Source organism: Haemaphysalis longicornis, unplaced genomic scaffold, assembly GCF_048455015.1.
Source record: "Haemaphysalis longicornis isolate Haplotype H1 unplaced genomic scaffold, Haemaphysalis longicornis Haplotype H1 scaffold_1, whole genome shotgun sequence".
In the NCBI taxonomy this organism is placed as follows: Eukaryota; Metazoa; Arthropoda; class Arachnida; order Ixodida; family Ixodidae; genus Haemaphysalis; species Haemaphysalis longicornis.
In genome coordinates, this window is record NW_027526203.1 from 337,770,970 (window position 1) to 337,795,161 (window position 24,192).

General features: G+C 45.1%; 1 protein-coding gene across 1 annotated transcript in view; it reads left to right on the plus strand.

Moving 5' to 3' along the window:
* Positions 1-23,882, plus strand: part of Syx6 (Syntaxin 6) — a 32,045-nt gene extending 8,163 nt beyond the window's left edge. Inside the window, exons 6-7 of the mRNA XM_077684352.1 lie at positions 5,402-5,603; positions 23,447-23,882. Coding sequence (XP_077540478.1) covers positions 5,402-5,603; positions 23,447-23,523 — 279 coding nt within the window. The 3' untranslated portion in view covers positions 23,524-23,882. The remainder of the gene's footprint in view (positions 1-5,401; positions 5,604-23,446) is intronic.
* The last annotated feature ends 310 nt before the right edge of the window (positions 23,883-24,192 follow it).

Here is a 24,192-nt window from a genome sequence, read left to right on the forward strand (position 1 = left end):
TCACAAAAATGATGGTGATCACCACTGTTGTTGTCTTTGTCGATATAGGATTAGCTGTTGAGCTAGGTGAGCTCCTTTTTAGTTAAATGAAATAGTGTTAATACTTACAGGGACACTTAAATGAGTTGTAAACATTGTATAATTCCTTTGCCAGAATAAATTCTAGAATGTGTGGGCAATGTTCTAAGTTTTTTCAGCCGATTTATGCATTTTTTAAGCGAGAAAAGAGCATTCAAAAGTGCCGTTTTTCTTGCACCATCCTCCCCACAAATTTACTGGCATGGGTAGTCGTCACACAACGGAAAGCCCACGGAGTTTTTAAGAGTGCTGACATTTTTAACCCGTGCAGCCTGTGCACAAACAAGCATAAGTCTGTATTGACCATGAAAGGTGTGAAAACGAAAAATTTGAAGACCTGGATAGCATGAAATCACATTGCTAACCAGGGTGACATCATCACGGTAGGTAGTGCGGCAGCCACACACGGAGCCTGGGTTTTGTTTTTCAGGCACGTAGCAGGTAAAACTAAGACTCTACCGCTAAATAGTGAAATAATGCACCACGCGAGTCAAACTGCACAGTGCAGCCACAAATAAGACTTCGGTACATTCACTTCAGTGTTCCATTAGGATGCAGTGTCGCTGTATATCGTATGCAGTTTTACCTTTGAGTGGGAGTCGGAGCGAAAATTTTAGTGTGTTGTGGTTCTTAAACTGAATGTATCGATTGCACATTCTGTAGCAGGGGAATGGTGAAGGAGCAAAATGTGCCAGTTATAAAGTACGCCTAAATATATTCTACTAAAAGCAAATTTCTGAGGGCACATCCACTAAAAGCAATTTTTTTTATGGTCATGTTTCTGTTAGTTAGGAGCAGCAGACTGAGTGTTTGTCCCTTTAATTTTGTGGTATTCTTCTACAGCTGGCTAGGGTATGTTGAGAAAAATAAAAGGGGGCATATGTGAAACTTGCTGTTTTCTCGTTTTCGGAGACAGTGCAGAGCTGAAGGTGGGATCTCTCAGACAGATCTAATGCATGAAATGGAAGTAAATCTTTTGGAAGGCCTGAGGGATCGGGGTGTTACATAAGTGTTTTTTTTTTTCAGTGTATCACCATGCATAGAGAAAACAAAGAAACCCCCACTAAGCGCCTTATCCTAACCTTTGGGGGCTCACCTGATCACATTCCTATGGGACACTGTAATTCATGACCCACGTGCTTTAAAAAGCATCGCGTACCGATACGAAAGGTTTTACAAATTCATGAAAATGACCATAATGGCCCAATTTGCTTCCTTCAGAAATGTATTGCTTCTTTACTGAGATACAAAATAACAAGAAACACATTTTGGTTTATCCTGTTTTCACTAGATGGCACTAGCTGTCTACCAAGCAGGAGTTTTTTTTTTTTTTTTTAATATAGTACAGAAGTGACATGTCTCTAAAATAAGCAAACTAGGCCGTTGTGAACATTGATATGTATTTGTAAAGCTTTTCGTATTGGTGCACGATGGTTTTTAAGTCCGTGGGCCATGCAGCAGTAAGTCCCATAGGAAGGTTAACAGGTGAGTCCCCCTTAAACTACTGCAAATTCCATGAATCCATTAATGCATGCTTCATCCATTGTTCCGCCCAAGCCTTCCTACATGCCTAATCCGCACTGCTGCTTTAAGTTCCAGCACTTCAGACATGGCATCAAGTCCTGTCGTGGCAGAATTAACTTGCGCAAAGAGCTCAGAACATGAACACCGCACCAAAAACTGTTGGGCACAACAGTTTACTTGGATCAACTGCAAAGCACCACACCTGGCATATTTCTCAGGGTTCGCACAGGTCCTTGAAAACCTTGAAAACCCTTGAATTTAGAAGTGTCAATTTCAAGGCCTGGAAAGTCCTGGAATTTTTAAATGGTCCTTGAAAACCCTTGATTTTTCCGGAGAGAATCAATGGCCCTGTCTTTTCACAAGAATTTAAAGTGTTTGTCGTGGATTTTATCTGTTAACAAATGTAAAAAAACATTGTAATAATCAAGTTTCAGTGTATTGCGCGAAATTACAAGTTTGGTAGATTTTCATTATTACGAAGCAACATTAGGAGCAGGCACTTGTCAATCCAATCTATATCACGATACAATCCAGTGAAAGCCAGCTTCTGTTCTCTATCTTGCATCTTCCATCTAGTCTATGGACGGTTGCTCATTGTATGTTTGCTGTTCCTCATACGCTCCATCGACGTTTGCTTTAACGTGAAAATGGTGGACGTGTACATAGTTCATCCTGCCTTGAAGCAACACTTGCTCGATTTAATTTCAGCTGATACTCTTGCTGACAAGGCAGGAGATGCACGCAGCATTAACTAAGTTTTGAAATCAATCAGCCTCGGCAAAACACCAAGAAAAAAGAAAACCTCTAAATACCAGCCATGAAATAAAAAAATGAAGCTGGGGGAGCATTTACGAACCCGTTAGCACCTATCTAAATGCATTGTGTTGGAAAAGTTATAAATAATCCCAGATAAAACATTAGACGGGGACCTTGAAAATGTGTTTTCTGGTCCTTGAAAGTCCTTGAAAACCCTTGAATTTTTGCTTTTGAAGCCTGTACGAACCCTGATTTCTGCTCATGTGAAAGTTTCAGCTTGGAAAAAAAAAGTTAACGTTCAGGTCACAGAGAACATCTTTTTGCCTGAGGGCTTGAAAGGGATGTGCCTCTACTTTCAAGGCAGTAAGGTATGCTAATGAAGCTTGCCGGGGGAGCGGGGTGGCATTGGGTCACTCGCAGCGACCCAAGTCAGCGAACCTGACTTTCCGGTAGTGCACATGCCCCTTGTGTAGCAGCCGCTGATTGCCCTCAAAGTGACCGCTATGGACACAGTTTCTACCACCACAAAACACAGAAATGGAGAAACGCCTACTGCCTCTGCGCCACCATCCGCCAGCATGCCTGGTGGTGCGGGGTAGCGTAGGCACGAGGATACTTGCTCCAACTTCCACTTGCACCATGTTGCTGCCAATACCCTTGGCATTAGCAGCTGATGCAAACAGTGCCCGAAATAGTACACGGCCCAAGGAGCCCGGTCCGTTTATGACACGGATGTCTGGAAGTTCCTGCATGCATTGTAGCGCAAGAAGACACCTGTCTCTATCTCTAGTGTGAGTGTAAAAACACCAGCCTAGTGCCCCAAAAGAAATGTGAGCAAACACATTTCAAATGCTCGTCAGTAAACACTAAATAATGGGGAAAGAAAACATAACTAAATAGAACTATAGGTAGAGCCCCTTATTTTTTGCGACAGAAAATTTCAAATTCTGCGATTATAGATCTATGGGAAATCTGCAAAATTCTGCAACAACAGTGAAAAGGCATAAGGGACATGTAACAGTTCATTTAATGGACACTTTCAGACTCCTAACATGCTAGATTTAATTCACAACTGAAGGAAGCTGTTGTGGCTGAGCATCAGGTGATGGTTTGTGCTTTCGTCACCAAGAGAATGGCGCTGGTGAGACACGATGTTACCATAGCGACAATGACCTTTCTGCATCAACAGAGTTGATTGGCATTAAGGGTAATGGAAGAAAGTGTTGGAGTCAGATGTTCCATCCCAGCCCAGCAAGTCAGGACATCAAAATCTTCACCTGGCTTCTCTTGTTTAGAAAGAAATGGTGCCAAGTCCCTGTCACTAGACTTGAGGTCTTGGACAGACTTCAGGTACACTTGCCACTCAGTAGCTAGGGCTAGGGTCACATACTAGTAGTAGTATAGCCGGTATTGCATTTTGAAAGGGTGTTTATTCAGCATTTGTGAGGAGCAGTGTACCCCCTCCCCCCGACATGCATACTCATTCACATAGAAACACTAATTCACTTCCTCTACTATTGTGATGCTAGTGTTGAGTCAAGTAAAGAGGCAAGCTAGGCTCCAATAGACTGACGTTGAGCAGTACTTAAGTCGCTCAATATGAAACCAGCTTGAAGCAGCACCAAGTCGTTCACTTGCTTCCATTACACTGATCTAGTGCCACCCATTTGCAAGCTGATGCTTTCTAGATTGCAATGGGAATTTCTTATGCCTTCGCGATTCATTCACATTCACATTAAGTGCCAGAAAGTTAGAAAAAGGAAACTGCACTTGCTAATCCCCCTTTTTTTACACACACAATAAATAATTTGAAAAGTATTGAAACAGTGAAGGGGTATCAGTGATTTGTGAACGAGCGATTCATGAACGAGCGTTATCTGTAGCCAGTGACTATACAGCGCACATGTCTTAAAGGGGCCGAGCAGACAAAACACAAGTTTGGTGCATTCAAAAGATTGCTTCATTATAATTATACTGACACCACTTTTAACGTAGACTTCACTCAAATAAACTATATAATTAGTAAAAAGGGAATGGCCATGCGGCCCACTAGCTCATTTCCCGCAACAGAACCTATGATGTCAATGTCTATGCCCAGCTGTGCAATTGGCTGAGTCCTTCAAAAGCAAACTCAATCTAGGCAGGGCTTATAAGCTTGCCGAATGAGCTGTTTGCACTTAAATTTAGGGTACATTTGTTTTATAGCAGTAATAATTGTGGGGTGAACAGTTAAAGTTACGAACGAACACGTAAACACCAAAGCAGTTATTGGGGCACTTTGCCAGCTGACACTGCCTAACATAGCCATCGGGCGGGTTGGACTTGTTTGACACAACACTGACCAACTGACATAAGCGGCATGGTCACTTACATGACCATGTTTGTCGAATCACAGCTTGCGTTTTAGGAAACAATTAGTATGAACCTTAACAAAAATACAGCAGGTATAGAAGTCTGGCTAGATGCAAAGTGCAAACTCTGGCACTTCAGTGGTATTGCAGCGCCATCTGTGGAAGTGGGCAATAAACAAGATAACCAAACGGCCGTCTGTGAGATGGTAGTAGCCCTGGTCAGCAGGCCATCTTTCGTTTTAAGGCCCAGCTCTGGATTCGTCATTGTCGGCGTCACGCAGACACAGGAATTAGCGGGAGAATTGAAATCTTGACTTCAAATGTTTAATTTCTCAGTGAATAAAGCACCATTTGCTGCCTGACAAGCGCTGAGAGCACTATAAGGCACTAAATCTTTCGAATAAAACAAACTTGTATTTTGTCTGCATGGCCTCTTTATTGAAAGGCTTTGGGAGTGGAACTGGCTACCACAGCAGCCAAATAGTGGTTCTCCAAACTTGCATTTGCTTAGAATGCGAGCCGTCACTGCTATGTGGTTGAGTGTGTTGGTTAGTTCCTTGATGGTTGTGTGCTACCTTTCAGCATAGTGGCTAAAAGTATGTGACAGTTGGACTGAAGGCCGAAACCATATGCCCATGCTTGATTGATCTTAACATAAAATATGTATTCTTTTTTTTTTTTTCTAACTGCAGGAGCTGATGGTTACCCAAGATGATGAACTTGAAGGCATCCAAACATCTGTGGGCACTCTGAAGTCTATGAGCAAACAAATCGGCAACGAACTAGATGAACAGTCGGTAATGCTAGATGATTTGGGACATGATATGGACAACGCTGAGTCGAAAATGGATGGAGCTCTCAAGAAGATGGCCAAGGTTCTACATATGTCCAATGGTGAGGATGTTGTTTTTCTGCAAGACGTGCTGCAGTTTTCCGTTTTCATTAATCTTGTTTGTGGCTCTGATACACCCGTCACTTTACGTGTTGCCTTGAATTGTGTCTGCTGTAGAGGTGCGATGTCTATGGAGGTCTGTTGTTGAGCGCCAGGTCACAGGTTCGGTTCCTGCCCATGACTCGCATTTCAGTGGGGTCAAAATGCTACAGTGCCCATGTATTGAGATTTTGAATTTTTACTTTGTCGATCATTTTCACACACACACATTGCAGAATCCACCGGGAGACACTAATAAATGCTATGTCATTGACAACAAAAGTGTTAGAGAGGGGTCTGCCACACCCCAGCAGTGCATCGACACAGCTCTGTCAACGTCACACTCGTCTCCCTCGAAGGTATTCCATTGCCATTGGCCACATTGTAACCCTGTACCACGAGGCTTCGTTTGGCTACCTGCGAAGCAAAAATGAACCCTGGCAGAAAATGTTTGACTCCTGAAGAGGGCGCCGCAGCCCAGCAAGAGAAGCTAAATACTGTGCAACGCCAATTCTTTCAGGGTTGGTTTAGAAGGGTGCCAGCTTTATAAGATGTCCGAAAGCATGCGCCTGAATAGTAAATTAATTGCGATCGTTCCGACATTTATAGCCTGTCTAGAGGGAATATTTAGGAAGCTTCACTGGCAGAAGTCAGGGACATGAGTAACTGGAGAATGTTTCTGCCACCTGAAATTTGCAGATGATTGTCTTGTTCAGTGAATTGGGCAAAGTAGGGCCAAGAATATTCCAGGAACTGTACTTGTAAAGCTCAGTGCTAATGTTTAAGATAAATATTAAGAAATTGAGAAAAATGTTAAAACAGCATGCAAAGCTTCTTTAGCCTACTTAGTGAAATACTATTAGAACAGGTGGATGGATATAGCTATCTTGGACAAGTTGTCAGTGCCGATCCAAACCCAGAGAAAGAAATAAAGCGTAGATTTAGTACAGACTAGGGTGCATTCTTCAGGCACACTAAGATTTAACGAACAGTCGGCTACGCCTGTCATTAAAAAGAAAGGTATTCAACCAGTGCATACTCCGTGTAATGACTTACGGGCGCAAACTTGTGTACTTCGGCCCAGCCCAGCGAACCATGGAATGAAGAATGCTCAGAGTAATGCTTGGGGGTTAGGCACAAGCAACTCCAGTGGCAGGCATCTTAGCTCAAATTAAGAAAAAGGAATCTTATAATGTTAAGGAGGGACACTTGTCTTTAATAATAATAATATTAATAATAATAATAATAGTCTTCATTTCCATCAATACAAGTGATGGAGGAGGTGGGAGTAAAAGCGAAAAATCGCTTGATGGAGCTCTCACCACTCTTACAGCTGGCAGCGACAGCAAAGTGCCGTAGAGGGCAGAGTTTGACATTGTACTACGGTCTGCGTAGTAAAAAAAAGAAAAGAAATGACATTCAACTACGCTCTGCGTAATGAAAAAAAATTGAAAAAATGACATTTCACTATGCTGTGCTTAGTGGACTAAAAAAAGCAACAATCAAACAAACAAAAATCATACACACAAACAATTCAAGACTACTCATTAACAAATTCGTAAAACAAATCAAGCTTTTTTTTTTTTTTTTTGTCAAACAGACATTCAAAGTTGCACATCACTGATCTCAATATTAACAATGAATTGTACATTCTTATGTAGAACGTAGATTGTTGGCAAGATAACTGCGTAAAAATGACAGTGAAAAATTATCAATATCGATACCCTCATCAATGAGTGTGTTTAATATTGTGGGTAGTTAAGATAGGAGTTGATGAGCATGGTTTGTACGGACGGGGGGGTAATGCCCAATGGGGTTTATGGCACTTTGGATATGGAGTCTCGTACAATTGTAGGCTTGCTAGACTGGAAAGCAAATTTAGACCTCTTTTTCTTTTGCACTTGTAGTTCCGGATCAAGCAGTATTTGTACAGGTTGAATACGTTTACTATGTCATGTTGGCAAGGAACTATTTTGAGTGCTCATTTCAAACACCAAAGTTTAATGAGCTGTAAAATTACTTCCAAGCGATGCTTAAAAAAACTGATTTGATTAGTGCATTCACCAGGGTTCACAGTATTGAAAAATGAAAAGATTACAGTTTTGTGACCAGTGTAACACTGTTTTGTCTATTGCTTGACCAAAAATGGCTAATTATCTCTAATTATCTTGGGAACTGAATGACCAGCTGAAAAAACAATGGCATATTCGAAATCAGTGGGAAAAAAGCAGCAAGGCTGACTAGTTTCATCTTGAAAGAAACACACACAGCGCGCAAAAAAACAGGACGAAAGACGGAGGGATGTACAACACAAGCGCTGTGTTGTTTCTTTCAAGATGATTTACCAACTGGCCCAACTTTCAGTGTGACTAGTTTCACAAAGTTGAATTGGAAGTTAGAAGAAGCTGCTTTAAGACCAGTATCCCCTCTTAAAGGAGCCATGAAGACAAAATACAAGTTGGGTTTATTAGAAAGACTGCCTAGTCTCGATAACAATGATACTAGTATCATCGCAATCTTCGAACAAATAATGGAGATAATAAAGAAAACGTGTGAAGCAGTCGCGACCCCCTAGCCAATTTCCCACAACTTTTCTATGACGTCACGGAACCTTGTTTGTGCGATTGGCGGCCGCCTAACTGACCTGTCGCGATGACACATGACTGGGCGTCAGTAATGGGTCCTCTAGTTCCATTTGACCGCATCACTTGAATGCTAACATGCAGTTAACGCACTGAAAATTATGTTTTATTGTTGGCCCGTATGACTTCATTCTTGCTCATAACACGTCACTGGGGGGCAAAATTTGAAAGTTTTCAAATACTTCTTGCTTTTTTTTTTTTTGTTAAAAATCTTTTGGGGCTGTAATGGAGCTGAGTGAGATACTGAATCCTAGTTCTTCAAATTACATGAAGTTGTATTTTCTCTTCATGGATCCTTTAAAGGGACACCAAAGACAACTGTTCATTTCAAGTAAAAGTTTCGGTCCTACCATAGCTTTCTGAGATTTATTCACCAACAAAAGATGCCCTAATATCTTACAAATCACAAATTACACACACATTGCCCTTCCTCATTTTGGTCATTTCACCTGCCGCGGTGGCCCAATCAGAGGCTAAAGCATTATGCTTGTCAGTGCACCGACACTGGTTTAATTAATCCCAGCCATGGCAGCGCTTTCACCAGTGGAGGCGGAAAGCAAAAGCACCCATGTATCCAGATTTCGGCGTACGTAAATAAGTAAAAGATTGTCAGGTGGTCTAAATTATTTCATAGCCCTCCACTACAATGCACCTTTCTATCCCAGATGTAGCTTTGTTGCGTCAAACTTTGTTGCGTAAAAAAAGTCCCTTTTTCTTAGTGATTTGATAACGCAAGCACCTTGCTGCTGTTTGCGCTACGTCAAACTGGAAATGAGAAAGGCACAAAAGAAACAGTGGTATGGCATGGTGTCAAGCGTATACAAAACTGAAGTACCAAGTGGTTTTAGTTTGGGTCGAATTATTCGTGCTTTCCCGAAGTCGAACATTTTTGCTGCTCCATACCACAATGCAAAAGCTTAATCTATGGGGTTTGTTTTAGGTTTTATGCCTTATTGAAGAGCGTAAAATTAAACCAGCACCCGCTCCTTGTGGGAGCAAGATTCCACATCGCCGCTAGCACATCTGTCAACATGGTAACACCATGCACGTTTACCGTATTTACTCGATTCTAAGCACCCCCTTTTTTTCATGATCGCAATGACCCAAGTGAAGGGGGTGCTTAGAGCCGAAAAACCTAAATTACTCCTGTTTCTCTCCCTCCCCCCCCTCCCGGGCACTTTTTTTCACGGCCCTATCTCGACAAGACGGGTGGAAGTAATACTGTTTTATTTGGCAAACATTAAAAAAAAAATAGCCACAGAGAGTGAACCCACCACTTGCGTCTGGTATTCAGTCACACACTCTACCATTCGAGTCCTTTGTGCCGCTTGGGCCGCCGCTCTCAGTATTTCCAAACAGGTTGTCTTATGTTCCGTTGAAGCGGTTTGTAATTCAAAACTTCATAAATTACTTGACCACAACATCAACTCGGGCCAGCTTCCACGTTTCAGAATTCCCCCTGGCGTTTGTTGTTTAGATCAAGGGGTGCTTAGATTTGCATGCAGACTTTTTTTCGATTTTTTTTTTCCCCCGACAATAGGGGAGGGTGCTTAGAATTGCAAAAATACGGAACATCTGCAGCAGGGGTCGTATCCAAGGGGGCATGGCACTCGTGGGGCTTCAGCCCCCTCCTCTTCCTTGAAATGGGAGGGCTAAATTTTAAGATGGGGGTTTATAGGAAACTAATTGCAGCAGGTCAATTTCAGTTTCTCCATTTCGAACACAGTGTGTGTGTGCGTGTACGCGCACTTAAATGCTGAAGCAAGCTCTCTTAGGTCGGTCCCCCCTTCCTAATGAACGCCACTGCTGTGTAGTGTTCACATTCCCTCTGCCAAAAGGGAAAATGCACTCGTTGGAGGGAGGAGGCGATTAATGCAATTAACAAGTGCTAAATGCAATTAATAGATGCTGTTCGATACCCGTAGAGTCACCCGACTCACGGTCTACGAGGTGTGATGGAGGTAAAGCCTATTTTTGTGATGTTCTGGGGACCAGCATACGAGGAGCTCAGTGACGCTCCGAATGTGATAATTGCACACCACAGTGCAAGCAAGCAAGGGTTCATTTTCCTCACGTGTCTGGTTTGTGTTGGACACCACTGATCGGGAATCCATCTATAGTGGATTAGTTAAGGGTGATCCAGTTCTTAACAGCTGAAATTGTTGACCAGTTAAAGGAGCCATGAAGAGAAAACACAAGTTTGGTTCATTCAAAAGATTGTCTCGTTAGAATCATACTGACACCACTTTTAACGTAAACTTCGCTCAAATAAGCTACATAATTAGGAAAAACGGGAACGGTCATGCGACCCACCAGCTCATTTCCCGCAACAGAACCTATGTCGTCACATGAGCTAAGCTCTGCGATTGGCGGAGGCTGGCAGAAGCAGACGCAAATTAGGTAGAACTTACAAACTAGACGAACGAGCGATTTGCGCTTAAATTTAGGGCACATTCTTTACAAAGCAATAAGAATGATGGGACAAACAGTGAAAGTTACGAAAGCACATGTAAACATAGAAGTACTGATGCGTTCTGCTGTTCGTACTGCGCACAGCATGCTTGTTTAGCTGCACAGCACTACGGGGCTTGGGGTTGTCTCAGACGACACTGGCCGATTGACGCAAGCAACGGTGTTTTACGTTACCCCATTTGTCGAGCGAGCACTGTTTCAGGGAACGAATATTTTCTCCCAGAACAAAAACAAGCCAGGTTTAAATGCGGGCAAAGACAAACCAAACGCTTGCCACGGTATGGTGGCGCCATCTAGGTTACGGAACGTAAAGAAACGCGGGAACAAACCAACACCGCTGTACAGGGTGGAGACAACCTTTGAACGGTCCCGTGCCGCCGCAATTGGGCCAACGGGCTCAACGCGTTATTCTTTTCGTTTCCGACGAGACCTAGCAACACAAAACAGACAATATGATTCAAACTTCTTCAGTAAACCACGTTGCGGCGATAATTTTAGCGCGATTTTGACACAATGACTTGCTTCGGCGGCGAGCGAGCGACCGAAAATGGCGGCGCCAGCGTATACGTGTCTCTACCCTGTACGGCGGATGCGTGATTGAAGGTACTCTAGGCTGCAGAGCGGTCGGTTCCAGTGATGTCACTTGGGACCACGAAAACGCACGATTGAGCGGGAAAATCAAAATTTTAACCTAAATTGTTTAATTTCTCAGTGAATAAAGTACCGTTTGTATTCGGACAAGCGCTGGGGGCACTATAAAACACGAAATCTTTCGAATAAAACCAACTTGCATTTTCTCTTCATGGCTCCTTTAACAGAGAGCTCAAGGGAGAAAGTTTATTGGAATGAGGGCAATTAAAAAGGTGCGGTGGCTACTGCATTAGGCCTTATGGCGACTGTGGTGGCTTGGTTCACCAAGGAGGTTTGGATTCATGGATCCACGCTACCCACCTCCCCCTCCCAACGCTCATCGCTCGCTTATGGCCACTTCTGGCCTGCCATAATCGAGCACCAGCGATGCAGGGGCCCGGCAGCAGTGTATTTATTATGCAGTGTGGGTGACATCTGTCGCTATTGCCTGCACTACCAGTCCACTGTAAACTATTGGGTTATGCATGTTGCTTCACTAACAAAAATTGTTCCATGTAGTTACCATATTTACCCGATTCTAACGCGCACCCGATTTTCCTGGCAAAAAAACCGAAAAAACTTGCATCTCCGATTGTAACGCGCACGGGACTTTGTGACCCAGACAAACGAATGCGAGAGAAACAGGCGATTTATTTCCCGAAGTAATCTCACTCATCTCACTCCTCGTCGCTCTCCGCTGACCACAACATCTCGTCCTCGGTGCCTTCAGGCGCGTTCGCGATGCCACACTTCTGAACGAACGTTCAACCATGCATGGTCGATGGGATCGTGGCCCACGCCTCGCACGCCCATCCCGAGAGCTTCTTCAGAGGTGCACGCTTCAGCCGACCGCTCGTTTTGAACGCGTGGGAGCTGCTGCTGCCATTGCTGTTATCAAGCGCGCAAGTGAAACGGTTTGACGATTTGTGCGAACGCCGATAGAAAAGCCTAGGCGCCTAGGCTTGCTGCGTCCGAAAAATCGTTGCTAAAAGCTTTGGCGCCATCTTGAGATGGCGATGGCGATGGGTGGGACGAAATTTTAGCAGTTTCGGCAGTTTCGGTTTTGTATCCGATTCTAACGCGCATGCGATTTTTCGGCCTATTTTTTTTTCGGAAAAAAAGTGCGCGTTAGAATCGGGTAAATACGGTACCCCTTTATTCTGGTTACTTTCTACACAGAAGCACCTGGCTACTTAGCTAGCCACACAATGAATATTGCAGAGGCACATTCTATTAGTCTTGTTCAGGACTTGTGCTGGTCTGTGGGGGCTGCTTGTAGTTGGCGGATTTGAATTAAACTGACTTTAGCTGAAATTGACAGTTACACCAGGTTTCTGTTACAGTAGAAGCATGTTGTAGGGGCCATAATAGGAGCAGTCATGTGCACGTTGCCATACAGGGATCATCCGATGATTTTGCTGAGTAGTTCGATGTTGCAGCAAAACCACTGTGCTGACCTCCGGTGTCACTGCATAGTCTACAGCATAGCTTGTGTCACAGTGCAGAGGTTGAACAGCTGTGCCGTTTGCGCCATTCTGCGTCAAACTTGTTTACCTGTGCCACCCTGCGCCCAACCGCCCCTGTTGCACCAAACTCGTTTATCAGCGCCGTCCTACGCCGTAGTGCATGAATTGAGCCACTAGATACGACCGCCATGAATCCCAGTGCCCGACAACTTGGCTGAAACATCGTGTTTTCTGTTTCATCAGGGCATTTACGGTTTTGGTTTCATCATGTCTATGAGCGGCTATGGAACTTGGCTTTGGCTTAGCCGTAAGGCCGCAGGCACCACCGCTACCCATTTGAATTTCTGTGTGTTGCATTTGCACGGTTGTTTGCCGTTGTCGGCTGCTGCTCCATAATCAATGGAAAATGACCTAAAGTAAAATGTTTTTGTGTCTCATTGCAAACAGATAGAATAATATCCGCATGAAATGTTGTAGTTTATTTGAGGTGAACATTAATTTAGTCGCCCATTTTTGGCGATCCTAGCTTTGCTGCCCGCAACTTTCCATTGCTATATGTATTGAACTAACAGGGTCTTGGACGCTTTGCCCTCACTTGTTAATTCGGTGCGCTTTTGTTTTGAGGTAATTACTCATTCTCGCTTGTGTGAACTTGAAAAGGAAATGAATTTGAAACTTGAAATGAACTCTTTGTGAAACGGAGGGAAAGCTCGTCACCTTTTGCCGTCCCTCCGTTCTTCTGCATTCAGAAAAGAACAAATAAACTTCAGTGAAATTCAATTCAACTTTGGGGTTAGCTTTGCTTAGTGGAAGATTGTCCAACATTAGTTGGGCTCTTGTTAGGTAGTCTGGCATAAGTTTGTCGACTCTCGCAACCCTGTGACGGGCGAAGACAAAGCTATGTTCAGGTCCACACGCACAGAAACCGCTGTTTGATAGAAAAATGCAAGCAAACCCCTTGTTTTACGCAATGCCACCGTGGGTTCGCATAAACACTGCTCTTACCGGACACGAAGCAAGGCCTCTTGTCTGATCCCCTTCGACTCTGCACGTGAGGTTTGACTTTCGAACAGTAATAACGCGGGGTGCTCGCTGGTGCCGAAGGTAGATAACTCCGCATTTTGTAAACCTCTAGATATAGTACAAGAACTGCGCGGACCAATTGGCGTCCGTGACAGGACGAGGGCATTACTACATTGAAAGCTAACGGCTCAGTATTCAGGGTACGATGAGTGTGCAGGGAAGCGTTGCAGCAGGGAAGAGTCTCGGGTTAAGTGACACTGAGTTGCATGCATGGGTGGACGATGCTCTCGCGAAGGCGAGAGATGAGAGACCTGCAGAGCGCGAGGCTGCACGAGTGAACTCCAGCTAGAGCAAAGAAGACAAAAGAATTTGCAGCTACAACTCAGGTTGGTGGAAATCGGGGAGCATAGATACTCTGACGCGACGGCTACTAACGCAACATCCACGGAAGGCGCAGGGTTTAACTTGAATCCACATAACTTCGTTTCGGTCTTTGATGAAGCTCGGGATGACTTGTATGCGTACTTGAAGTGTTTCGAGCAAGTCGCAAACGGACAGCGTTGGCCAAAGGAGAAATGGGCCACAGCCCTCAGCTTGTAGCTAGCAGGAGAGGCCCTTAAAGTCTTTGGTCGACTGTCTCCCGAGGATTCCATGGACTATGATAGGGCCGAATTGGCTCTTCTGCAGCGTTTTTGTTTCACCGCAGAAGGATACAGGGAGAGGTTTCGGCGAAGCAAGCCGGAAGACAGGGAAATGGCGAAGCAATTTTTTACGCGTCTAGAGAGTTTTTTCGACCGCTGGGTAGAAATGTCAGTGACATCCAAGGAGGTTGTATAGAACTTCTGGAGTGGAGATGGTGCTCGAAAACTGACGCCGACGGCCGCCATCTTGCCGTGGGTAGAAAACTCGTTCCGCGGTAGCAGACGCATTGCATTCGTCGCATAATGTACTTGTTTTTGCGGCGGGTTACGTTATATTTTCACTTCCGTTCTTTTTTTGTTTTCTTTTGTTTTGTTTTGCAAGTTGATTCTCTCATGCGGCTACCTTCAAGCGCACCGAGCTTTTCTTGCGTGCGTTCATTTCGCCGCATGTGGTTTCGGTTATGCTCCCCTCTCCGTGTTTCTAGTTAAGCGCTTCGCAAGTCGCCCGTGCGTGCGCCGGGGCGCACACATCTGGTAATTATTTACATTCTTGGGCGCTAACAACTAAAATAAACAGTAGACACAATGACATTTTTTTCTGCCCCATGTGTCGTTCTTCCGAGTTCTCTCTTGACAAAGAGCAGAACTCGTGTTCGTTCGATCCTCGTTCGCGGATGGATGCTCCAAAGGTGTAGAAAGCAGAAATGGTCTGCTCGTGCGTCGCGTTCGGCTGCGCTAATCACGCGAAGAAGGTGTCGGGGATCACCTTTCATTTGTAAGTACTGAGGGTATCTGTTTGTTTTGCGTTTCGAGGGCATTACTAGTATTATAACGTTATGAGTGCCCATTTTCCCGCCGTTTGTGCGTGATGTAAAGGGAAAATTTGCCGTAGCACCTGCCGTCCGCTTACTGAGCATACCGTACGCGCTTGTTTGCGCAGATATGCGAATGTTTTCGCTCGTAGTTGTGGTGGTCCTGTAGACGCTTGGCTGCGCGAAATCACATGTTTGTAAATATGTGGGGCGCAAATTGCTTTTCCGCACTAATTTAAATGCAGAGTGTTGCTAAGGCAGTTACCGTCAAAAATCAAGGCACTCTTGTTTAATATATTTCCTTTACATCCGGCCATACGACGTTTCTCGTTGGCGCTGTTTCGTAGAAGTTTTTGATGCACCGCAATGCTCTTCCGCATTCTTCGTCCACATGATTTTCTTATCAATAGCACGCTGCTCGCGTCCGAACTTGCGCGGTCAACGAGGTTGTGAATGTGATTGAGTAACCTCCTGCGAGTAGTTTTCTTATCAATAGCACGCTGCTATCGTGACAACGTGCGCGGTTAATGTAGTCGTGCATCCAATTAAGTAACCATCTGGATTTGAAAAATAAAGTCAATGCGAGTCCCATGGCTTCTGTAAAGTGCACGCGGAATAAAAAAAAACCTGCTTTAATGTGCTTCAGTGCGTGCCAAATCCATTTCGCAAAATACGATTGAAAAGTTGGAAATAGACCCGCCGCGTTGGCTCAGTGGCTAATGCACTGTGCTGCTCATCCTTAGAACGCGGGTTCGATTCCCTGCCGCGGCAGCCGCTTTTCTGGTGAAGGCGAAAAGCGAAAACTACTGTGTGAACGAGATTTCGGTGCACGTTAAAGATTCCACAGGTGGTCAAAATTAATCCGGAGCCCTTCACTACGGCGCGCCTCATCGCCTGCTTTGCGTCAGCGCATTAAACCCCACAATATCAATCAATCAACCAATCAATCAATCAATCAAAAGCTCGTGCTTAATTTGGTCTTCGGCAAGGGCAAAACTGGGCATGTGGTTTAAACCAGAAAACGTGCATTTGCACTACATATAAAGATTGCAATATCCTGATGGATATGATTCTCGCAGTACTGCTTAAAAACCATTCGAACCGTTACTGCATTGTTATTTATTAATCATTAATGAATAAGCATTAATAAATCCTTGCCACGCCGCTAAAAGAAACAAGCGTCAAATAATCGCGCTTTCGCGTGTCCCGCACTTCCAGCGTGAAATCACGGCTAATAGTAACCTTATAACGCGGAATCTCTTGCCATGGCGCGCAACATGAGGTAATTTTAATGTTAAGGGGGCGGTCTATAGCCTTAGCTATACCGAATAAACGTTTATTGAAATAAAATCAGGGGTGGTGCCTTTAGCATAGCACTGCGCGTTTTCCCGCATCGACAGCTCTGTTGACCACCGTAAGATATACACAGGCGAACTCGCTGCTTGAACCATATCTTACGTCAAAACTTTACGCGTAAGGCAAAATTCAGTCTGCCCTCAAATATCGTAATCGATATACTAGCTTACCATCGTTTTCTCCCTTGTAAAGCCAAAAAAACGCGACCGCACTTCAGCGTCCTTGCCGGCGCAGCGCCTTTTCTACCCACGCCAGTATGGCCGCCGACCGGTTCGCCCGGCTTCACCTCCCCGCGTTGCCCGCTGTGGGCGGCCTCCACTCCAGAAGTTTTATATAACCTCCTTGGTGACATCAAAAACGTACAATGGAGTCCGGTACTTGATTGTCAGCGAACAGTTTTTGACCAACTATCAGTGTCCCTTCGGGACTGGGACTGCAAGAAACTCTCGGAGATAACTGAAGCGGCTGATTACTTCCTTGAGGCCCAGCATCAAGTTAATATGCTGTGGTTCGGAGAACAGGAACCGGGGTTGTTGGAAGACACGGGACGCAACTTGATGACCGGACCTAGAATGCCTCATTGCTTCCTTTGTGACGAACAAAGCCTAAGGCTGCTGCTCAAAGTCAAAGCAACCGTACTTTTCCGGTTGCTGCCGAGTGGGTCATGACGGCAGGTCTTGTCCTGAACGAGTCAAGCAGGCAACATCGTGTTGTGTGTCGTCAAATAAACGCGCGCGGTTCGTCAAAGAACAGGATGAAGGAAACCCCTTGTAACCATTTCTGTTCCCAGGGGGAGAAGGAAGCGACAGTGACTAGCATGGTCCAACAGGGGAACTCCACACCACTTAGACTTCTGGTACTGAAAGGGGTACTGTTTGGGAAGACAGTTTCGGTGTTGAGGGACACCAATAGCAACACGCTGGTGGTCCGTTGGTCTCTGGTTCCCGATTCGGCCGTGACGAGTGAAACAGCCGCATTGCGTCTAGCTAACGGGAAGAGTGTCCAGGTTCAAGATGCCCTAGTAGAAATATCATAACCTTATTTCTCGGGGAAGGCAATCGCTAAGTGCATGGACACCAGAATCTATGATGTCATCGTGGGCAATATTACCGGAGCACACGTGATGCAGCAGATCTTGACACCCCACGTGGGGAGACAGCACCATGCTAGCGAGCCCAATAATGCACTTGAATGCCATTCAAGTTCAGAGTACGCTCTAGTGCATGGTAGTAGACAGAGATAGTAGACAGATAAAAGGCATACTTGGCAGACTTGCACAGCAGCATGTAGGGTGATTAGGGAGGCACCCTAATGCTGTGAAATGGTGTTATGTACATCTGTTTCAAATGGCATTTCTGGCTGCTCCAAGCCTGCTACAAAAGGCACTTCTGCCTGCTCCCGGGACTGCTCCCAAACCCATGGACCCTGTTCCACCCCTGCACAGTGTTTCTATTTTGTTTATCAGTGCCTAGACATTTATTTTTTAGAACTTCTGGAGGCATATTTTCATGGAATTTGTCGTGTCATTTTTTACCTTTTCCAGTGCACTTCCATTCCCCTCCATCATAATATTGTGCCATCATAGGCAGAATATCCGGACTGAGGGGGACAATTGTGTGCAAATTGCAGTAACTGGACCAATTATGAGAAGGGAAAATGATGCCACAACTGAAAATTCACAGGACACGCTCTCTCTACCAGCTTTGTGCTAGCTTTTGTGTTGGAAGGTTCATTTTGCATTCCATACTCTTGAAAAGAAATAGGCTAGCTGCCATTGCTTTTACGGAGCACCTTTTTTTTTTTTTTCGCACCATGCTTTAGCTTACAGCAGCTGTTGTGAGACCCCATTTTGAAAATACAACAATGCCTCAAGCAAAATGTGGTGGGCTTGCCAGAACAATCACATGCTTACTGGCCACCAGGGAACTGCTGGAGACACAGGTACAGCCAGCAAGGATAGGAAACTCGGGAATTTATCAGCTTTAAACATTGTCTTTTGTTGGCTCCAATGTCCGTCAACCGCTTTGTGGAGACAGATGCCCATGAATCCCTTAACTTTCAGTGATGTCGAGAAAAACCACCCAGAGTTGTTACTGGCTGAGAGTTCTTGCGCTTGGCAGCATGTGTGTCCATCCACAATCTGTGTGGTTTGAACTTGGCTGTTCACAACCGCATCCCATTCTGATATTCTCGGTGGCTACATTCTTTCTATTCTCTCTACTGTACACCCCCAGTTCTACCAATTCGCCTTTGTTGGCCCACCAGCATGTCATGACTTTGCACAGGCCTAAGATTAGCTCCACAAGTGCCTCCAACCCTTGCCCCTTTGGCCACAGCCTACTTTTTATCCTTTGACCCTCCTCTCACTCAAGGAGGGGTGCCAACAACCGTCTTTTTGTTCACAGCTGTCAAGGGTTCTGTTGGCTGTTGATTGGGAAAAAGTGTGAAAATTGTGGAGGTACATGACCTCGAGCAGGTTCACGCTTCGGTAAGGTATGCGATGCGCTGAGGGTGTGTTGCCAGGCAGGGCTGCTGGTTCAGCAGGGCCCCGAGAGGTGGCCCCACCGTTCCACATGTGGGGAGAGGACTCAGATCGAAGGCCGGGTCTGGGAGATTGGTGGAATATGACGAGCAGCATGGCCGTGGTGGAACACTTATCTCATGTGGAGACTGCAAAACTTTACCATAGGTACTGTCTCTCCTCAGGTGTTTCAAATTCTTGTTCAAAATGCCCCTACCGACCTCGTGGAGCTGGTCTGGACTCCTGCCCATACAGGGCTTGGGGGCAACGAGGCAGCCAACAAAGCAGCTCGAGAACTCACTGTCCAAGCAGGCCCAAGCCTCGTCTCTTTACATGGAGCCCGATTGGCCCAAGACAGCTTGCTAAGCTATCAGGAAATAACTGCGCATTACGGCCTCACCCACCGCATATTCCCGCCGGCTCATCCTACCCGCTCTCACTTTCAAGAACACTTGTGGTGCCTCGTTCAAACACTTTGCGCCAGACTGCACCTAATTCACCCCACCCTGTATCAATCCTCCCACTGCCCTGCATGTGGCTCGAAGGACACCCTCATTCATACCATGTGGGCATATAACAAAGATCCATTTCCATTAATTGATATAACCGAGCAATTGGAGGCGGCGCTGGGTGGCTCAGACCCACATATACAGAAAAGTCTGACAGAACAGGCTGCCTTGGTCACTGGCAAGCTGCAACTACCGGTCTGTGTTCCCTCGTAGTCATGACTTGCAATAAAGTTTTTTTCTCTCTCAGGTAGGGGACTGTCTCTGTCGCGCTTGCGAGCCGTCTGTGCCTCCTGTTCCGATCATGACCAGATGGCGTGATTCATTAATGACATTGAGCTTCGTGCTTGCATGTTTTGGGAGATTCCAAATAAACGGCTGTGCTTCGGCACTACTGTTAACTGCATTCCCGTATTGGCAAACCTCACTGGTTGCACAGCCAACTCAGGTAGTGTCTTCACAGGAGGCCCAACTCATGACTCAGTCCTCCGGGGACTTCGTTTCCACCAACGACATTTAGCCCAGCTAGGTTGAAGCTCCTATGAATGGTCTCGAAAAAGTGCGCTAGTTTTGCGTGCAGCAAACAAAGCTGAGTGACTATGGCTTCTTTTCCGCAAATTAGTAGTAGCATGACCTTGCTTGTATGCGAAAAAACTGTTTTGAGCTCTGTTTCGTTTTTTTTTTTTTTTTTTTGCAACCCAATTATAATAATTATCGGTTACAACGATGGGATTTTCTTGGCACCTGGATATTATAAGTTAACTAGACTGTATGCATATGCCATCACAACAATGCTACATGAATACACCTACACTGGTATTTTAAGGAGAAACAAAACCAGCAGATGGGGTAATTTATCACTTTTCATTAACTTTACCTCACAGGGCTATATTTACCACATCCTGGGTTGCAGAAATTCTAATTAGCAATCACTGACCCTGCAGCTATCAGCCTCATGTTGATTTTCATGTGTGTGATTCAATTTTTTTCTCTGCTAGAGGCAGGAATGGTGAAGGGCCTCATGTAAACACGTCCCTAAACACAATCAAACATTTTTGCACCTTGTTCAAAATGGTACCTTTAATGAGTGTTTTAGTTCGCTTTGACAAAAAGTCTGGTGCAACTTGGAAGGTTGAGACCCAAGTGAAGTGCGGGCAGAGTCGACGCTGTGGTGTTAAGTATAACAAGAAATGGTGATTGTATGCGTGAATTTAGGTGCGTCGCGTAACAAATAATGTTAAGCTTAAAAAATATATTCTTCAGATAAAATTAAAAATTCTGCTGTCTTTTACATGAACATTTCATGCGCACTTGAAAGCCAAAGAACAGAAATGGTTTAGGTTCCATTTCTACAAATTAAAAAAAGTAAGACGCATTTATCTTTTTTTTTTTTTCTTGCAAAGTAAAGAATAGGTGGGCATTTCGAAACGCCTGGGGGGAGGGAAGGGAGGTAATTGCACTTAGCGCAGTTATTATAATAGAAACAAGGATTTCTTTGAGTTAGAGATAAGTTTATCGAGTGCTGACTAAAGTAGAAAGTGAAAAACAATTTACATCCAGTAGTTAAAACATTTGCCATGTGGTAATAGAGGCCCTTCAACAAAGCACTTGTTGTTGTAACGCCTGTGTGTACGAGATTTCGGCGCACGTTAAAGATCCCCAGGTGGTCGAAATTAATCCGGAGCCCTCCACTACGGCGCGCCTCATCGCCTTCGTTGCGTCGGCGCGTTAAACCCTGCAATCAATCAATCAAATCAATTAACGAAGTACTTGTTATTATTAGACAGTTTTACTTTCACGTGCGTATAGAGTTCACATACGCAAACAAGAAAAGTATACATAGCCCACACAAATGTAGTTTCAAACCCTATGGTTACACGTACACCACGCTCCCTGCACGTAGGGCACCTGGATACACCCACTCTGCCAATAGCCGCGCGGTATTGTTAGCGCCACCTACTAACAGACACAGACACTGCTGTAGCCACTCGTAATCTTGCGAGCCTGTTGCTATGACGACAAACGCTACTTCGTCGGGCTTAACAGCAGAAAAATCGCTTCTCTATCTGAAAAGCAAAAGCTATTTTTTTATTGAAACTGGGTGAGGGTTAGAACAGGCAAATTGAAGGTCAAATCAACAGCTTAGAACACGATATCGCACGTAGGGACTAGCGATGGAGCTGTTATCGCCGTGAAGCGGGGCAGGGCAGGGCGCCGCCAAGTTGGTCAACTCTCCGTAAGGAAGCAAGGCAAAGTCCGCAACGTAAAAATTTGAATCTTGTGTACGTCTGTAAGACTCAAAGCGACCCTTTGCATTCTGGGCATGTGCACTCATCATCTGTGAAAGCTATGTACGGGAAGCTTCTACGTACGTGAAACCAAAATTGTCTATTATCTGGCCCATACTACGTACATAAAGCATTTTGTGCCTGCACATCAACTGTCATTTTCTTGAAGCCTATAAGGCTCTACCATGCATATGGTAGACAAATAGAGGCCGGCACTTTTTTCACCAAGTGATATGCCGATATTGTCTTTGTGGATCACCACTTTGGCACCACCAAAATGGTTTTTTTGGTGGCGACGCTGCGGCAGTCCGCCAAGCTTTAGCTGCAACATTTAATGTTGTTGGCCAAAGTAGGAAATATTCCTGGTGATGCACCCTATATGTTGATTCGTATCTTCAAGGCAGTTCAACGCACTGTCTGAGATCGACGGCAAAGCATTCTTTCTAAACATTCACAACTGTGAAGTCATTCACAGCTGTGTCCTTCTGTTTGTCACCCAGCGCCATTTCTTTTTTTCACTCCGGGTATTATGTAGCTGCAGCGATAACCAAAATTGTCACAGTGATTGGGTGGCACATTTTAGTTGGTCTTAGTAGGGTCCTCCTGGGTATCAGTCTCAACAGGGTCTTTCTTGGTCAGCAGTGGTCCACTTGTAAGGACTTTTTTTCAGTCCGAATTCATCATTCATCCTTTCCTTTTGTCGGTCTAAACTTTTTAGATGCGACGCTGAGAGGAGCATCTCTTGCCGGCGGCCCTGTCCTTCCTGCGTCGTCGTCGTCCGCGTCCGCACAGCTGCGTCTCTCCTCCGCTCACCCCCTCTCCTCTCTCCAATAGCGAACACTCTCGCCCAACATCTGCGGGCGCGTGGCGCAGCGCACTCTCACTCCGCCGGTGGGCGCCGCTGCACACTGTGCGCATGTGCAGTACTCTCTCTCTCCGCGGTCTCCTCTCCTTCGGGTGCGTGCCACACTCCGGCCGGTCTCTCAGTCGACGGTCGCCCGCGCTTGCGCTTGCGCTTGCGCCGCATCTCCTCGCGTGGAACCCAATGATGTGATTGAAACGCAATTCACGTTCACTGCACGTTTCACGCAATTCGACTAATCGACCCAACGGAAACACCCAACGGAATCCCCTTCAGCGTCGCATCACACCAGGGTTCCCGCGAGGGGAGGTGGGCGTAATTTTTTTACGGTAACTATCGGTGCTGCAGCAAACCATCGTGTGCTAGTGATGGGCAGAAAGCAGCCAAAATAGAGGAGCTCCATAGCAACCATCCACACGCTGTGAGCAGATGGTTTAGATATGACTGACCCCAGGGGTTCCCCAGCTGCAAAGGGGCAACATACGGGTGGCTACATCAGCGCATGTGCGCAGCGAGATAAAAGAAGTGTCATATGCCTAAAAATGATGTAACCTGTCCACATGAAGTTTTATTTCTCATTTTTTCAGATCGCCGGCAATGGATGGCCATTGGAGCTCTTTCTGGAGTTATGGTGGTTGTTGTGGCACTTTTTTTCCTCCTCTAGAGCTAGTGCACTTTGCCTTGCAGCTTAATGAACTTGCAGCTTGGAGGACACTTGCAATTGCCAGAAGCCTAGAGAAAGTGTTGCACACTGGATGATAATATTGCGTGGTTTTTTAAGAGGGTGCCGCTCCTATTGTGAATGTACATAATAACTCCCCTGCACGTGTGGCAGCCACCTATGCCACATTGTGTCGGTAAATATTGTACTCTTACACGTTATTATGTATACATTATGTTATCTCTGTCATGTGCCATAGGTTAACTGCATCTTTTTTTTTTCTTTATGTTCCTTCCTATTCTGTAATAAAGATAATGGCATGGTCTACATTTATAAATAATAAAAATAATTGAAATCACTCAGACATCAGTGTGGAGATTACATTTTTGTGGCATCTTTTGCATGACAGACTTGTACCAGTCTTGTACCCTGCATGTCTAAAGAGCTACACTGAAAAAAAATTTATTCCACCTTGACTGCTCTGAAATATTCCTTTCATTCTCACATTTGTTCATTACTAGTTTTGTCTACAGTGTTATTGCAAACATGGTTCAGTTGCAAACGTTTTAATGTTCTGTCATCTTCTCTGGGGTGGTTTCTTGGTGTTTCTGGAATCATGCAAACATTCAATCTCATTATTGGCCGTCTGTTCTCACTGACAGGATGTGGGCC